The 17231-nt window shown below is 38.0% G+C and overlaps 1 protein-coding gene across 8 annotated transcripts in view; it reads left to right on the forward strand.

Moving 5' to 3' along the window:
- Positions 1 to 17231, forward strand: part of SETD2 (SET domain containing 2, histone lysine methyltransferase) — a 118625-nt gene that overhangs the window by 88060 nt on the left and 13334 nt on the right. For 4 of the 8 annotated variants that reach the window (XM_046640347.1, XM_046640353.1, XM_046640369.1 and 1 more), the window contains 5 exons: positions 1124 to 1307; positions 3611 to 4280; positions 7380 to 7514; positions 9000 to 9139; positions 12397 to 12508. In XM_046640347.1, coding sequence (XP_046496303.1) covers positions 1124 to 1307; positions 3611 to 4280; positions 7380 to 7514; positions 9000 to 9139; positions 12397 to 12508 — 1241 coding nt within the window. Of the gene's footprint in view, positions 1 to 1123; positions 1308 to 3610; positions 4281 to 7379; positions 7515 to 8999; positions 9140 to 12371; positions 12509 to 17231 lie in introns of those variants that run through there. The other 4 variants (XM_046640385.1, XM_046640361.1, XR_006885351.1 and 1 more) reach the window with 4 other exon arrangements.

Raw genomic sequence — 17231 nt, forward strand, 5'->3', positions numbered from 1 at the left:
GTTATAAGAAATTTTGGGGGCTGGCCCTGTGGCCGAGTGGTTAAGTTCGCAGGCTTCACTTCATTACCTCAGGGTTTTGCTGGTTCGGATCCTGGGCGCAGACCTAGCACCACTCATCAAGCCATGCTGAGGCGGTGTCCCACATAGTAGAACTAGAAGGCCCTACAACTAGAATATACAGCTGTGTACTGGGAGGCTTTGGGGAGAAGAAGGGGCAAAAGAAAAGATTGGCAACAGATGTTAGCTCAGGGCCAATCTTTAAAAATAAAAAATAGAAATTCTCTTCTCAAGAAGAGAGCAGTCTGATTAATTGGGTAGCAGTACTAACATACATAAAGCACCAACCTGTAATACCAGTCAATTTATAGTGAAATGTTTTGTGGTAGGATTTAGACTTTTTAGGGAGATGAGAAACTAGGAGCCGTGATCAGTGAAAAGTAATACTTAGGACAGCTTTTGGGAGCAGTTGCAGTGGAGTTGGGTGAGTTAGCATGAGTGAGAATCATTCTAGATAAAGAGACTGAGTGAAGAAGGTTAGTAGTACCATCTTTCAATAGGAAGCTGGCATTCTTTCTGAAGATGAGGCTGTCTAGCTTTGATAACTTCCTGAGTTATCTGTTATCACCTGTGTTTGAAATATTTTCCTTTTAAAATTTTAGTTCATAAAAAGTTGTCTAATCCTTTTTTCTTTAAATTAAAGAGACTTTTCCTGTTGAGGTTTTTATACTTAGCATGCCAGGCTACTCTTCTACAAACTATAAATATGCAGTTACAGGGGCAGTGAAAGGCTTTTACGTTTTGAACTCACAAGCAGACTGCCTTGCTAAAGGTAATGGGAACATCTTGCATTCATGTGTTCCACAGAACTTTGTTAGAAATGTTGAAGACTTGCACTAAGACTTTTGTGGGGAAAGGTAGAAAAGGGCATTCATGAAAGAGGCTTTCAGGAAATAGAGTGTATACACACACAAGACCTTGTGTCTCATCCAGATTCAGGACTGGGTATATGAGGGAAGAGTCCAGGGATCCATTTGTTGGATAGAAATTTTATTCCACAGTTGACATACTATCACGATGGAGAAAAATCTACCAAGTAAACTTTTTAAAAACCCTTTTCCCTTAGTAACTGAACGAGGAAGGGATGCTGTTGGCTTCAGAGATCAAACAGCTGCCCCAAAGACTCCTAACAGGTCAAGAGAGAGAGACCCAGACAAGCAAACTCAAAATAAAGAGAAAAGAAAACGAAGGGGCTCCCTCTCACCACCTTCTTCTGCCTACGAGCGGGGAACAAAAAGGCCAGATGACAGGTAAGTGGCCTGTGTGAGTTATTCTCAGAGCAAGTCAGAAAGTGCCCAAGTCATATTCTTCTGATTTTGGGTACCAAAGGCTTTTGGAATGAGTATATTCTTTTTATGAGTGAGTAGAAAACTTTACTGATAAATGTTGAGACAGTCTCTTTTGACAGTAATAATTGCTGTGAAGACTAACAGATTTTTTTTGAATGGTTGCTACTTGATAACATTTAAATGCTATTTGCGGTGTCAAAAATTTGTTCTTTAAAGAGATGTAGGGGTTGGTGCGAGATAACTCTTCCAAGATTATGGTAATTATTCCAAAGTCAGAACTTTCTTTTCTAGTGAATCTTGTGCCACACCAGTTAAAATGCTGATTGATCCCTGTGTCAGAGGTTGTCTTTATCATGCTGGTAGAAAAACAGGCCACATAAGCACCTGCTGGGGACTAGAAAACATTTATTCCAGAGAAGTTCTTGTTAAATTAAGTTTAACAAAAAATCAAGATACAGCATTTATGTACTTCAGTTGTCAGAATTTTTAATTTTGAGCTGTCTGGAAATGTAATAGTAACTCATGATGCTTTTAATTTGCGTTTCCTTAGTTACTAAATAGATTAAACATCTTGTCATATATTTGTTGGCCATTCCTGATTCCTCTTATATGAACTATCTTTTTATATGTGTTGTTCATTTATTAAATTATATCTTTTTGAGTTTTAGGAGTTCTTTATATATATTCTAAATACAATTCTGTTTTGGTGATAATTTTTGCAAGTGTTTTTCCCACTTCATGGCTTGTATTTTGACATTTTTTGTGTCTTTTGATATACGGAATTTATAAATTCTGGTGTAACTGAGTGTATCATATGTACTGTATGTTTGTTTTATGGTTAGTGCTTACTCTTGTTTTAGGAAATTCTTCCCTACCCTTGAGGTGGGTGATGATACTCTTTTTTTTCTTTTTTTGCTCAGGAAGATTATCCCTGAGCTAACATCTGTTGCTAGTCTTCCTCTTTTTGCTTGAGGAAGATTCGCCCTGAGCTAACATCCGTGTGAATCTTCCTCTATTTTGTTTGTGGGTTGCTGCCACAGTATGGCTGCCAATGAGTGGTGTAGGTCTGCACCCAGGAACCGAACCTGGGCTGCCAAAGCACAGTGTGCCAAACTTAACCACTAGGCCACAGGGCCAGCCCCCCTTTAGTCATATTTTTAATAACCTCTTTTATTTCATTAAACATATTAAACATTTCTTATAGTTTATGTTGGATAATTGCAGTATCAGCAGTCTTTGTCAGTCTCTTCCTCTCATTTGTTGAGAGAGATATATATAATTTTATAATTATATAAAATATATTTTTATTTTATGCATATATAATTTTATTTTTTAATGAACTCATGTTCCTTAGACTTTTATCTGTGGGAATCCATTGAGGCCTGAATTTAAGTGCTCTCTTCTATAGACTATTTGCATTTGTTTCTGCCAGACACCCAAGGCAGAAACCCTACTAACTCTTTAAAGGAAATTTTCAGCTTAGAGGTTTTTAGACCATATATTTTTTGTTATTTGGATAAATGTTATGCCCTTATCTGTGAAGCTGTTATTAGGTGTTTCTTTGCAGCAAAACATCTTGAAATTGGTTGTCATTTTTTTGTTTTTGCAAGCACACTTTCTCAGAAGTTTGATTCAGTGCATGGAACTTCACAAAAGAATCTTGAAGCCCTTAATTCTCTTCTTGTGAACATCAGAGCTGGTGGTTTCTTGTGGGCCTGCTGGGGATACTAGTCAAAACTATCACAGAGTATTATGCTTAGCAGTAAGATGTTATACTAGGTATTGCAAGAGAAGAGTATGTGAATCTACCTTCCCATGCTTTTGTGTTTGCATGCTCATCTTTCACTTAACTGTCCTTTGTTGATATTTGTTATAAATGTGTGTGGTCAGATATGCGTCAAATTCTCTAGCTTTTATTCATGTATTTTGGTTTTTGTTTTAATTTCAGAATTTGTGGTTATAGGACTGTCCCGAACTATAAAGAAGAATCTATTTAGGATGCTATATGTATCTTTAATGTGAAGTTCTAGAATCTGAGAATAAGGATAAAGTTATTATTTTCACCTAAGTGTCTATTTCCTTATGGTTCTCTCTTATCTGCAAGACTCCTTAAGTAATTCTGAGTATGATTTTTAACCACGGCCAAATTGGAGTTGGTGTGGTTAATGGTTTAGTATTGACTGACATAATATTTATTATTGCTTTGATTATGTCTATGATTTAGGAAAAAACTTTTTGTGATGCTCTTACTGTTTTCCTTCTAGATATGATACACCAACTTCTAAAAAGAAAGTACGAATTAAAGACCGCAATAAACTTTCTACAGAGGAGCGTCGGAAGTTGTTTGAGCAAGAGGTGGCTCAGCGGGAGGCTCAGAAGCAACAGCAGCAGATGCAGAACCTGGGAATGACGTCTCCACTCCCCTATGACTCTCTTGGCTACAATGCCCCTCATCACCCCTTTGCTGGCTATCCACCAGGTTATCCCATGCAGGCCTATGTGGATCCTAGCAACCCTAATGCTGGAAAGGTGCTCCTCCCCACACCCAGCATGGACCCTGTATGTTCTCCTGCTCCTTATGATCATTCTCAGCCCTTGGTGGGACATTCTACAGAACCTCTTGCTGCCCCTCCACCCGTGCCAGTGGTGCCACATGTGGCAACCCCTGTGGAAGTTTCCAGTTCACAGTATGTGGCCCAAAGTGATGGTGTGGTACACCAAGACTCCAGTGTTGCTGTCTTGCCAGTGCCAGCCCCAGGCCCAGTCCAGGGACAGAATTATGGTGTTTGGGACTCAAACCAACAGTCTGTCAGTGTACAGCAGCAGTACTCTCCTGCACAGTCTCAAGCAACCATATATTATCAAGGACAGACTTGTCCAACTGTCTATGGTGTGACATCACCCTATTCACAGACAACTCCACCAATTGTACAGGTAACTAATTGTGGGACCTCTCTTGTCTGTCTTACAGTCTATTTATGGGATGTTCAAATCTGATGCCAGGGGAAAGCCCTGCCATTGATCACTTTTATATATTGATCAGTTTTGTATGTACTAGTCATCTGTTGTTGTGTAACAAATTACACCAGGATTTAGTAGCAGCTTCAGACAACGAATAAGTAATTATCATCTCATAGTTTCGGTGGGTCAAGGATTCAGAAGCAGCTTGGCTAGGTGGTTCTGGCTCAGAGTCGTTCATGAAATTACAGTCAAGCTGTTAACTAAGGCTGTAGTCATCTGAAGGCTAGACATGGGCTGGAAGATTCACTTTCAAGATCATTCACATAGTTGTAAACTGGCCTCCATTTCTTACCACCACGTGGGCCTCTCAGTAGGGCTGCTTACAACATGCCAGCTGGCTTCCCCCAAAGCAAGTGATCAGAGAGAGAATGACTTTGGATTATTCCTCTTTTTGGCTTATATGCAGTGAATTATATTTAATTTATTCTTCTATATTCCTACAAAAGGAGAACCCTTTGTCATGATAAATGAATTAGGAGACAGCTGCCCTTTTCCTCCTCTAGACCTAGCTTATATATCATTTTTTATACCCTACAAGTTTATCATGATGAAGTTTGCCAGAGTGACTCTCGTACACTGAGCCTAAGGATATTACTATGGTAGGAATAGTAATGTTAAATTTAAAAGTTAGGAGTGTACTGATTTTATATTTAAAATTATATTTATATTAATCATTTCTTTTTTCCTGTAAAACAAAGCAATACGTTTTAAGTTGTAAAAAAAAAATGTCCAGGGGCCGGCCCAGTGGCGCAGTGGTTAAGTTCGCGCGTTCCACTTCTTGGTGGCCCAGCGTTTGCCAGTTCAGATCCTGGGTGCGGACATGGCACCGCTTGGCAAAAGCCATGCTGTGGTAGGCGTCCTGCATATAAAGTAGAGGAAGATGGACGTGGATGTTAGCTTAGGGCCAATCTTCCTCAGCAAAAAGAGGAGGATTGGCAGTAGTTAGCTCAGGGCTAATCTTCCTCAAAAAAAAAAAAAAAGATTGACAACAGATGTTAGCTCAGGGCCAATCTTCCTCACCAAAAAAAAAAATGTCCAAAGCATCATCCTCGTCACATTCCTATGTCTCTCCCATCACTCCTTGTCACCACTTAAAGGTGAATTATTGTGAATGGCAGAGACTCCTGGGGATGTTTCCTGCACACATTACTTAGTATTGATCAGTAATTTTTACTTCTCTTAATATTTTTGTGATGAAGTTGTATCAAAATTTTGTTCGTGGGGCTGGCCCGATGGCGCAGCAAAGTGCACATGCTCTGCTTCAGCGGCCCGGGGTTCGCTGGTTCAGATCCTGGGTGCAGATGTGGCACTGCTTGACAAGCCATGCTGTGGTAGGCATCCCACATATAAAGCAGAGGAAGATGGGCACGGATGTTAGCTCAGGGCTGGCCTTCCTCAGCAAAAAGAGGAGGATTCGTGGCAGTTAGCTCAGGGCTAAGCTTTCTCAAAAAAAAAAAAAATTTGTTCAAAAGGCCGTGATAAAGTGTCCTGCTTTAATTCCTAAAAGCTTAACTGTGTTAACTACTTTCGTTTTTTTATAATCTCTTTGACCACATGTTTATACATTTGTGATCTTGAAGACTTGAAGATTTTTATCCTGTTTTTCTGCTTAGCATAATTCTTAACCATTTTTCCAAATTACTCTTTTTATATGTGTGTATATGTACATTCATATGCACGTATACATATACATTTTAATGGCTATATAATTTCCCATTTGCTCATAAGGTCATTGTTAGTATCTGTTTTCCTGGGGTAGTCATTTAAATGAAAGTTCTTCTTCATAATTATAAATAACACTGCTCTGAACCTTCTTATACGTAGGTTTTTTTTTTTTTTACCTTTCATGTTTGGCTTAAAATGAATATTATAGTGCTTAATAAGGCTAGTAAGAAAATGAGAATATTTTAGGGATCTTAAACAAAATTCCTAGCTCCCCACTTCGCCTCCTATGACTTGCCATGTTCTGTCTCAGACCAAGCCGTTAGTTTTGAGTTTTTCCCTGAGGATATGTATCACAGATATAAGAAAAATGATCTACTTTTGTCCCACTCCTATTCCTGAAGTATGTTCTTAACCTGGGTGTCAGAGTCTGAGCAACAACAATGGAAGATGTCCATTAAAGACTCCTCTGTAGAGAGCTCACTAGTCATATGGTTACTCATATAAAATAGAATCTGTTTTTTCCATCTCAGTGAGCAAAAGGTTTCTCTAGAGTTTAGTCATAGCCTTAAGACTCAAGCATCACAATTTTACTTGCTTCTAGTCTTCCAGCTTGTTCCTACTATTCCAGGGTAGGTTTAAGTCCTAGCCGTGATACTTAGTTTTTATGTAACACCAGGTGTGGGAGATCCCCGACTCTGATGGGGGTCAGGGCTAAATGAGATAATATATGTGAAAGGGCTTTCTGCTTCATCAAGCACTGTATAAATGAGTGTGTGGTAAGAATTTTAGATACACTGAATTCTGCTGTCTTTCTTGAAAGGAGTTGTATTATAGAAGACTACAAAAAAGCTAAAAAAATAGTTTAAAATTTGATCACCTTCCTTACTTCCTCTACTGTGAGTCACTCCTTTTGACCTTTTCCAGTCAGAACAACCTGTTAATTATTAGGAATTGATAGTAAAAAGGCTTTCTGAAAAGAGCAGCAGGAGCCATTTCTTGGATATCCCAGCAGTAGCACTTCAGTTGTTACTCCACTCTCATTGGAAGCTAAACAATTGGACGACTTTCGTGAGCCACTCCCTCCCCCCAAAAAAGAAGTTTTCTGTTTTTTTATGATAGAATTGAATCTAAGTAAGTAAATGACTAGAGAATTATTCAAAAAAAGAAGCTTTGGTGTTTGAAACAAAAGAGTGTTTTATACGTTTGTATCCAAACATTCATACTAAAAGTAAAAAAAATAATAATTTGATGTATCTTCCAATAAGATTATGCCAATTTAGAAGTTGATTATTACTTTATTAGAGCCAGAAAAGCATAAATTATGAATTTCTTCATTTTATCTTTTAGAGTTATGCCCAACCAAGTCTTCAGTACATCCAGGGACAACAGATTTTCACAGCTCACCCACAGGGAGTGGTGGTACAGCCAGCTGCAGCCGTAACTACAATAGTTGCACCAGGGCAGCCTCAGCCCTTACAGCCAGTAAGAAATATTTTGGTTCATAACCAAATCTTGATGAAGATTTGAAATCTTGATGAAGTGTTGTTATTGGATGAAATGGGATATATAGGAGGTTGGCACTGGAAGTGACTGAGAAACTAAACAGGAAAATAACATGATCAGATTAGCAGTGTAGAAGACTCACAGTTCCAGAGAAGGCTCTTAACGGCACTCTGGCGAGCGATGGTGGCTTAGAAAGGTGGGACAGTTAGTGGAGATAGAGTAAAATCACTGCATGTGAAACACTTGGGAATGAGACGGTGTTCACTTACAGTAGCTATTTGAGGGCTTGCTATGAGTTGGGCCTTTCAAGGCATTTTGAATACAAATGTAAGATTCCATTCCTATCCTTAGAAGCTGACATTCCATTAAGAGAGTTAAGGATCACATGAATAATAGTAAAAGTAGTCAGAGTTTAGTGTCATAAAGCAGTGATGCTCAAAAACCCGTTTGCTTAAAAGTGGCCACATTTTTCTGAGCCTTGGGTCGCAGGTTCTTCTTTAACTGCTCAAGCAAAGGTGAAGCTGGAAAAAGTATTCTTTTTTACCTGGCTTACATAGAATGAACAATTAAGGGTATATATATCCTTACAGTGATTATCTTATTGTCTGCTAGAGCTGCTGTAACGACATACCACAGACTGAGTGGCTTAAACAACAGAAATTTATTTTCTCACAGTTCTGGAGGCTAGAAGTCGGCAGGTTTGGTGTCTCCTGAGGCCTGTTCTTGGCTTGCAGATGGCTGCCTTCTCACTGTTCTTCACATGGCGTTTTTGTGCACATGTTCCCTGATGTCTCTTCCTCTTCTTGTAAGGACACCAGTCGTATTAGATTAGGGCGCCACCCTTATGACCTCATGTAATCTTAATCACCTCTTTAAAGGCCATATCTACAAATATGGTCATTGGGGTTTAGGGCTTCAGTATATGAATTTTGGGGAAACACGTTTCAGTCTATAACAGTGATTATGAGATTTTTTTTATGTGTTTCAAAATGTGGCCTTAAATTTTTTTAAATATAAATATGAGGTTCCAAACATACAGAAAAGTAAAGAAAAATATATAATGGATAAATGTTAACATTCTGTCATATCTGCTTTTCAAAAAAAAAAAAAGAGAGATGGATCTACAGCCCATTCAGCTGATCAGTATCCTGAAGTTGTTATGTGCCATTTAGCATTGGTTATTTTTAAGGTTGAAAAATACTGCTGAGTTGCTGAATATTTTGAAATATGATGTCTTGGATGGTGAACTTGGAGCCAGCTGTCAGTGTTCTGAAAGCTCCCTAAAGCTCTTTAGATGTACTGTTTCTGAGCCTTTCCCAGATTGTACCTTTGCTTTATCTTTTTTTAAAAGAAGAGATTGATGTATGTTTTTACATATTGCTTATGTAGACTACTTTCATCTTTTTCAGCTAGATTAAGAGATGGCCCTGATTAAGAACTTGTGTGTGTGTTGTTTCTTTTTAGGCTGAAATGGTTGTGACAAATAATCTCTTGGATCTGCCACCCCCCTCTCCTCCCAAACCAAAAACTATTGTCTTACCTCCCAACTGGAAGACAGCCCGAGATCCAGAAGGGAAGATTTATTACTACCATGTGATCACAAGGTAAGAAGGGCTGTGTGAGCATCCCCAAATCAGCTTTCACTTGGTCAAAGAAGCTGCCATTATAAGGGGAGTTTTATGGTTATAGATAGACTTGTTATCATTTGCTGTTCACTGTGCTTGAGGGCTGTTGGATTTCCAAAATCACATCTTAAATGTTTCATCATACTTTAGACTTTGGTCCTTTTTAGGTGTGTTTTGGTGTATTTTTAATCTATAAGACTTTCCTGAGGAAAACTAAGGAGTTTTTAAAAAATGTAATGACTTCATCTAACATTGTAGATATCAGGGGCCATGGGCAAACCTTTTCTATAAAAGGCCAGATAATAAATATTTTAGGCTCTGTTGGCCAAACAGTCTCTGTCATTATTACTCAATTTTGCCATCGTCGTGCAAGCAGCCATAGGTAGTACATAAATGAACAGGCATGTCTGTATTCCAGTAAAACTTTATTTATAAAAGCAGGCAGTGGCAGGGCTAGCCCGGTGGCCAAGCAGTTAAGTTCACGTGCTCCACTTCGTCAGCCTAAGGTTCACTGGTTCAGATCCTAGGCACAGACCTACGTACTGCTCATCAAGCCATGCTGTAGCAGGCCTCCCACATATAAAGTAGAGGAAGGTGGGCACGGATGTTGGCTCAGAGCCAATCTTCCTCAGCAAAAAGAGAGGGATTGGTGGCTGATATTAAGCTCAGGGTTAATCTTCCTCAAAAAAATCCAAAGGGGCTGGCCCCATGGCTGAGTGGTTAAGTTCGTGTGCTCCACTTTGGCGGCCCAGGGTTTTGCCATTTCGGATCCTGGGTGCGAACATGGTGCTGCTCATCAAGCCATGCTGAGGTGGCATCCCACATGCCACAACTAGAAGGACCCACAACTAAAAATACACAACTTTGTACTGGGGGGCTTTGGGGAGAAAAAGAAAAAAAGAAAATATTTTAAAAAAACCCAAAAAACAAAAACCAGGCAGTAGCCCAAATTTGGTCCATGAGCCATAGTTTGATGACTCCTGCTATATACAAAAAACCCAGTTTATCTTTTTATTCGAAATTTTAAAAAATATATCTTTTAGATAGCTTTAGTGAATGTAAATGTGCTTTCTGTGTGTGTGTATGTGTCTGTGTGTCCTCATCAGTATATGATCTTGTGTGAGTTCTTAGGGTACATGTTTTGTAATCTGCTTTATTTACCAATCTGTTTATTAAACTTTATCAGTTAATACAGAACCACATTTTTTTTAATGCTTACTTATACTTTGTTGCGGGGGTCAGCAAATTATGCCTATGGGCTACTTGTTTTTCCCAATAAAGGGAACACAGCCACACCATATACTTAAGAATTGTCTATGACTTTCACACTACAATGGCAGAGTAGAGTAGTTGCAACAGAGACCATGTGGCCCACAAGGTCAAAGATATTTACTCTCTGATCCTTTATAGGAAAAAGTTTACCAACCCCTGCTCTCTTGTATGGTTATACCAAATTTTAATTAACCTACCCTTATTGATGGATTTTCATTATTGTATATACAACTCTAACCCTGGGCATCCTTACAGACACTAATCTTAGTACCTTCTTCAGGTAGATTCTTAGAAGCGAATTCTTAGAAGTTGGTCAAAGAAGAGATATATGTTTTAAATTGATAAATATTGTCAGCTTATCATTAAAAAAATTGTTTGTACTAATTTAGACTCCCACAAGTGCCTTTTTTCTTCACGTAGATTCTCTTAATCTTGTAAGTCTAATAGGTGAGAAACCTTACTTTCATTTCTAATTATTTTATTGTTGAGATGGAACGTCTTCATTAGATTATTAGCTATTTTTGTCTTTTATGAGTTGCTTGTTTGGACATCTACCCAATTTCTGTCAGCATTGTTAGGTCTCTTTATCAAGGGTATAGCAAATGTTTTTGTTTGTAATGTCTTATGACATAAAGAAGTTTAAAAATTTCATACAATCAAATATGTTCCCTTTATGCTTTCTGCTTAGAAAGACTTTCCTTACTCCCATAAAAATACCTGTGAAACGAACCCTCATTATGTTGCTGACTTGAGAACGTAGTGATTTTAAAAACCGGTGTCTGCAAGTTTTACCAGACCTTTGTTTTTTCAATACCAAAGCAAACTTCTTAATATACTATCACTTTTCCAAAAACTTAAAAAAATGTGTTTATTTATATGTATACCTTTTCCAACTTTTTTCTAGGTTTTCCTTAGCTAGCACCTAAGAGCATCATACTTCTCTCTCTCTTCATTTTCCATAATAAAACCCACAGCTGCTTGTGGTTCTTTGATTACAGTAGAAATCTTGAGCTCATTTTTTAATTAGTTCCATTTGTCAGAGGTAAGCCTATTTTCACAATCATCTGCCAAACTGATTTACATTGAGTACCTTTAATGTTGCTGATTAAAGATTGATGTGGTAGAAAAGCAGATGACTGTAATGGCAGGATTGACCTGCAAGATAGAGTGCCAGCTTCTCTGAGGCTTTTGACATTTTAAGTGATTCCCCTCTTGCATTTCCTGTGACAGCTGACTTCAAACTTCTGAACATGAATTTCCTTACTTCCAGTTGTTACCTCACAGATCTAGCTTTTTTAAAAAAAAACCTTTAACTGCTTATTTTCAAAACATCTGTAAACATGCAGTGAATTAACATGGTTGAACCCTTCTTTTTGGAGTCAGTTGAGAGTACTTTTACCAGAAGGCACAAGTTTTTAACCTGTACATCTTTTCCATGCTGTCAGTCATTAAACAAAAAGGGTGCAACTACAAATAAGAAGGTGCCTAAAGCAAAGAATGATTTTCTCACATGGTCAAGCATTGTGAGGAGAGTGTTGTGATTTATTTTCTTTTGCTATGAGTATATGGTAGGTATTGTACTTTCAATCATTATTGATCTCTTCACCTGCAGAGGTGTGACGTAAGGCAGGCACCTATTCCGTGTACTCTTTAGGCTTTGTTGAATCCTATTTTCAGGACGTTAACAGCCAGGTGAGAGATAGACAAAGTGTGGTTTTACTGCTCTTTGACACCAGCAAGTGTTGCCACGTCATTGGCTACAGAAATACAGTGGGCTAATGTATGTCTCTGGGATAGAATCATTGCTGCTGGGAAGATATCAAAAGAATGTCTCTATCTTATGGAGCTGACTTGTTCTATGTCTCATTGCATGTTGTATTTTATGTATGTATGAGCAGAGATACCTATGCCAGAGTTCTTTGTTTTCTGGCCATGATAGCATGGCTGTTCTTACCTTCTTCTAGGCAGACTCAGTGGGATCCTCCTACTTGGGAAAGCCCAGGAGATGATGCCAGCCTTGAGCATGAAGCTGAGATGGACCTTGGAACCCCAACATATGATGAAAACCCCATGAAGGTGAGTGTGGCTTACACATGTGTTTCCTGATCATTTGGGAATCTGTGGCCTGTCATATTGTAGGGCCAGTAGCCACATAGTCTTGGGATTCTATTTTTCCTTATTGTTCTGGAGAGTTACACGTAATAAATGTTGGGAGGTTGGGGGAAGTAGGACATCCAAACAATACAGAAGTATGATATGTAGAACAAAAAATAAAAGCTCTTACTTTCTATTCAGCTGCTCTCCTTTCATCATACTTTCCTCTCTGGAGATAAATACTGTTAATCTTTTAGTGCAGGGGTTCTCAACCAGGAGCAGTTTTGCTGCTCAGGGGACATTTAATAATATTTAGAGACATTTTTGGTTGTTACAACTGAGGGGATGCTACTGACTTCTAGCGAGTAGAGGCCAAGGAAGCCACTAAACATCTTATAATGCATAGGACAGTCCCCCACAACAAAGAATTAGCCAAAAATGTCAATAGTGCCATGGCTGTGAAACCTTGCTTTGGTGTATGTTCTTCAAGATTTTTCTGGAAAACACACACACACAGGTGTCTTTCTTTTCTTTTCATTTTAAACACACAAATAGAATTATAGTATTCATATTTCATTATAACTTCCTTTAATATGTCTTACCTCTTTCCCTGTAGATCTACTGCATTCTTCTTGATGCCGTATGTTTCTTTTTAAATGTGTTTGGTCTTTAACTGAAGTCTTACTTAGATAGTGTGGTTTAATGTCCTGCCTTTTTGGGATTGGTGGGTCTGGAAAGAAGTTAAACTGGTTACATCAAAACCTCTCCAAAGAGGTGTACCCCCTCCTTTAAAAAAAAGAAAAAGATTTGACACAGACATATTTTACTATGGAAATACTGTTTTAGAACAAAGAAAGCTTAAAAAAGAGCTTATTCCTCATCTCCCTCTAACAAGACAATAATTGAGATTAGAGTACATATAAATCAAATACTCAGTGATTGAGTTATAACAATTTTTGTCCCTTTCCACTTGTAACAGGTCTTGCTGTCTCCAAGGCTGAGGTGTCTTGAATGAAATAGAAGACCATATTTCTATGTTCTAAGATCTGAATAGTATTTTTTTTGTTTTGAAAGTAAGAAGAGGCACTTAACTAGTTAAGTCAGTCGGGAGAGGTGGGAGAGGGATGAAGGAAGAGAGGAAGGAACTGGAATGAGAGAATTAAAGTGGAAACAAATCTATAACTTCTTTTAAATTTTATTCACTTCGGGAGAAATTTTTTTCTCTCTTCAGCATATATTTGGCATTTGCCAAAAAGATACCTAAGTTAAATTCAATTCATAAATCATGAAAGCTTTCTACATACATACCACTCAGAGTGTGTATATTTATCATGTTATATCTGATAACATACAGAGAAAGTAAGTAACATGTTCTGGGCAAGGCTGTAGCTCCTCAACTCTTGCCCTAGAATTAGTTGTAATAAATAAGTACACTGAATTCCAGAAAAGTTGGAGTGCCCTGAAGTAATGACATTCACAGTGACAATTGTGGAAAAGTATGTGGGTGTTTAAGTAGATTTTAGTGGAAAATTAATTGTTTATTATAATTTATAATGTATCTGAACATACCAGAGTGTGAGTTCAAAATTAGGATTAGAGGTAATACTTTTGTTTTTGTTGTCACTGGATGGCAAAGTAACAGACTGTTAGTTTGGTTGATAAGATTTGAAAGTTGAGAGAAAGTAATTAGTTGTAAAGTCCACAAGTAGACTGTGTAGGGATAAATATCCCTTTCATGAATTGTAAAATATGAAGCTCTTACTGCTTGCTTAAGCTGTGAAACCTTGTGGAATTGAAGGGCCAGACCTCAGACAGGGTAAATGTTGAGAGTATTATGGCTGTAACTTGACTATGCTTGAGGAACTTCGGAAGGAAAAAAAAAAAAGTTTTCTATGGCTACAGAAAAGTGTTTTCTAACAGAGTCTACTTAGGGGTTTAAGCCACCAAGTAAAAATTATGTTTGTTTTCATTGTGTAGTGAGATAATAGAGATGATTCCCAAGATGAAATTCCACTTGGGAATGACTAAGGTGGTCGGATTTCCACAGTGTCTAAGAGGAAACTATTCCTTGGTGCTCTGCTATAACGTCAAGCTATAAGAGAAAGAACATTTTCTATTTTCAAATAACTGTACCACTCATTAGCACTATTAAAAAAGCTTAAATTTAACACCACTATGTAAGAGACCACAAAGAATCCTATGTATTTTTTAATACCTTTTTTTTGAAACCTGGTAGTTAGCTTCTGAAAGAGCAAAATATTTTAAATATACACTATTACTTTATGCTTAATAAGTGAGCATGTATTATATCCCCCAAGGTGTGCTTCAGGTGGTGTATCGGGACAGACGAGGAAAGTTAAGAAGTCAGCACATTTGCATTTATAGAAGAGAAGTGTTTGACTGAGGGACTTTCATTGTATACAAGAATGTATACCTGTAAGAGAACTAGAATTTTCTCACACCAACCCACATAGTGCAGCCTTTGTTTATCATTTCTTTAAGACTAGCTTCATGACATTTGTTTCAATTATATCATCAAATTATTTCAGGAGTATTAAGCAACACACAACAAGGAGTCCATATAGGGTTCTACAAAAGCAAATATAGTATATCCTGGGACAGGAAAGCACTGAACTAAATCTAATGCCTAATTCAAAAATAACTCTGATATATCGGTATTCTTATGTATGTTGGGAAGAGGTTTGGTACGTGTGTAAAGATGAGAAGGAGTGGGAAATTGTAAAGAGGAAGTATTTCCACCTACTACCAGATCTTAAGTGGTTATAGAGCAAGACTTCTAATGGCGATTCAAAGATGTCAGTTTTTATTCAGTTTTCAGAGGAGATTGGAGAGAAACTTTTCCATTATTCTTCTTTGCCATAGTACAAATATGTAAATAGGTCCCTCCTGGAATTCAAATAATAATAATAATGAGAGTGCAAAAAGTAAACTGCCAAATGTATTTCTTATTGTGAACAAATAGTTAATGGTAGAAGTATCTTCTCTGCTAGAGTCATAGTCAAACCAAAATAGGGCTTATAACTTTAGTTCCTTGAGTGAACTTAAGGTTTGACCTCTTCATGAAATACTTATACCATTTCTACCTGAGCAGAAGATAAAAATCAATTTGAGGAGGTTTTACATCTAGTGTTTGATTTTATGTAAATGACGCCTTTGCTAACCAGCTCAAAACATACTAGTTATGTAATTCAGAGGAAAGGAAAACAAATTGTCTAAACTTTTTCTCCCTTTTCCTTGCCCATAAAACACTTTCTCGTATCGTAGGTGGCACATTTAATGTTACACCTTTATCTTTCCAAATGCTTTTTCAGTTGTAAGTAAGCAAAATGCAGTTCAGATGAGCTTGTAAACATAAAAAGAGACATATTGGCTTGTTTAACTTGGAAGTTGAGTGGTTATTGGCTTTAGGCATGACTGGATTCTTTGGCTCAGATGATGGTGTCCGGATGATCCATCCTATATATAAAACAAGGTGACAGTCAAATCTGACAGTCCTTTTAAGAAGAGCAGCTCAGGGCTGGCCCCGTGGCCTGGTGGTTAGGTTCGTGTGCTCTGCTTTGGCAGCCCAGCGTTTCGCTGGTTCGGATCCTGGGCGCGGACATGGCACTGCTCCTCGGGCCACGCTGAGGCAACGTCCCACATGCCACAAGTGGAAGGATCCACAACTGAAATATACAACTGTGTACTGGGGGGATTTGGGGAGAAAAAAGCAGGAAAAAAAAAAGATTGGCAACAGTTGTTAGCTGAGGTGCCAATCTTTAAAAAAAAAAAAAAAAGAAAGAAAGAAAAAAGAAGAGCAGCTCAATAATTGTTGAAGTCCTGTGTAAAGCACTGTGCTATGGGTGAGAGTAAGGGATGATAGGGGTCCCCACTGCTCAAATCACTTACCTGGTGGTGGGAAGGTCACTGCGACTCCTGTGTTAGCTGCCTTTGAGTTTTAGTCAGTGATTCATGTATAGAATCAATCACATTCATTTATCTGTAGCCGAGAGTTGAGTCACTGTCAGCTCTTATGAAATAAGATTTTGATGATCTTTGATGATAAATAGTATGCAAGATTTTGGGATTGTTTTTGGTCAGTTATCATAGAAGGTAAAGAGAGTATTTGTGAAGTCCACTGAAGTGCTATGGACCCATGGAAGCTGGGAGAGGGCTGACCAGCACCCCCAGCAGAAGACTGCCCCTACATTTGAGGACTCTCTGTGTTGGCAATGATGGGGTGAACCACCTGACTTTGGGAATGTTTCCATTTCTTAGTGAAGGGCACCTTTGGCTATGTATGAGAGCTGTTCTTCAGAGATTTTTCAGAATCTACTCACAGAGAAGAATGAACTATATATGAAACTTTTCACAAGTAAATATTCAAGAAGGTGTTGTATAGATTTTGGCTTTAGGTTCTGTACCTGTCAAGAACAAAAGAAGGTTATTTAGCTTACCTATCATTTAGAAACATAAAACTACTTAATAGTTTTTGAATGAATCTATCAGGAAAGAGAGCAGATGACTAGCTCATTGCTTTCTACATTGCTTATGTCTCAAGGCTTATGTCCACAAGCCCTAAAATTCAGAATGAGACTGCAAATAGAGGAATTTGCAAGCACCTATGCAAAGCAATCCAGAGTCTTATGGATGTCTTTGTAACATACTTTTTCACCACCCATGACTCCTGACAATCTCTGCCTTT

Source organism: Equus quagga, chromosome 1, assembly GCF_021613505.1.
Source record: "Equus quagga isolate Etosha38 chromosome 1, UCLA_HA_Equagga_1.0, whole genome shotgun sequence".
In the NCBI taxonomy this organism is placed as follows: Eukaryota; Metazoa; Chordata; class Mammalia; order Perissodactyla; family Equidae; genus Equus; species Equus quagga.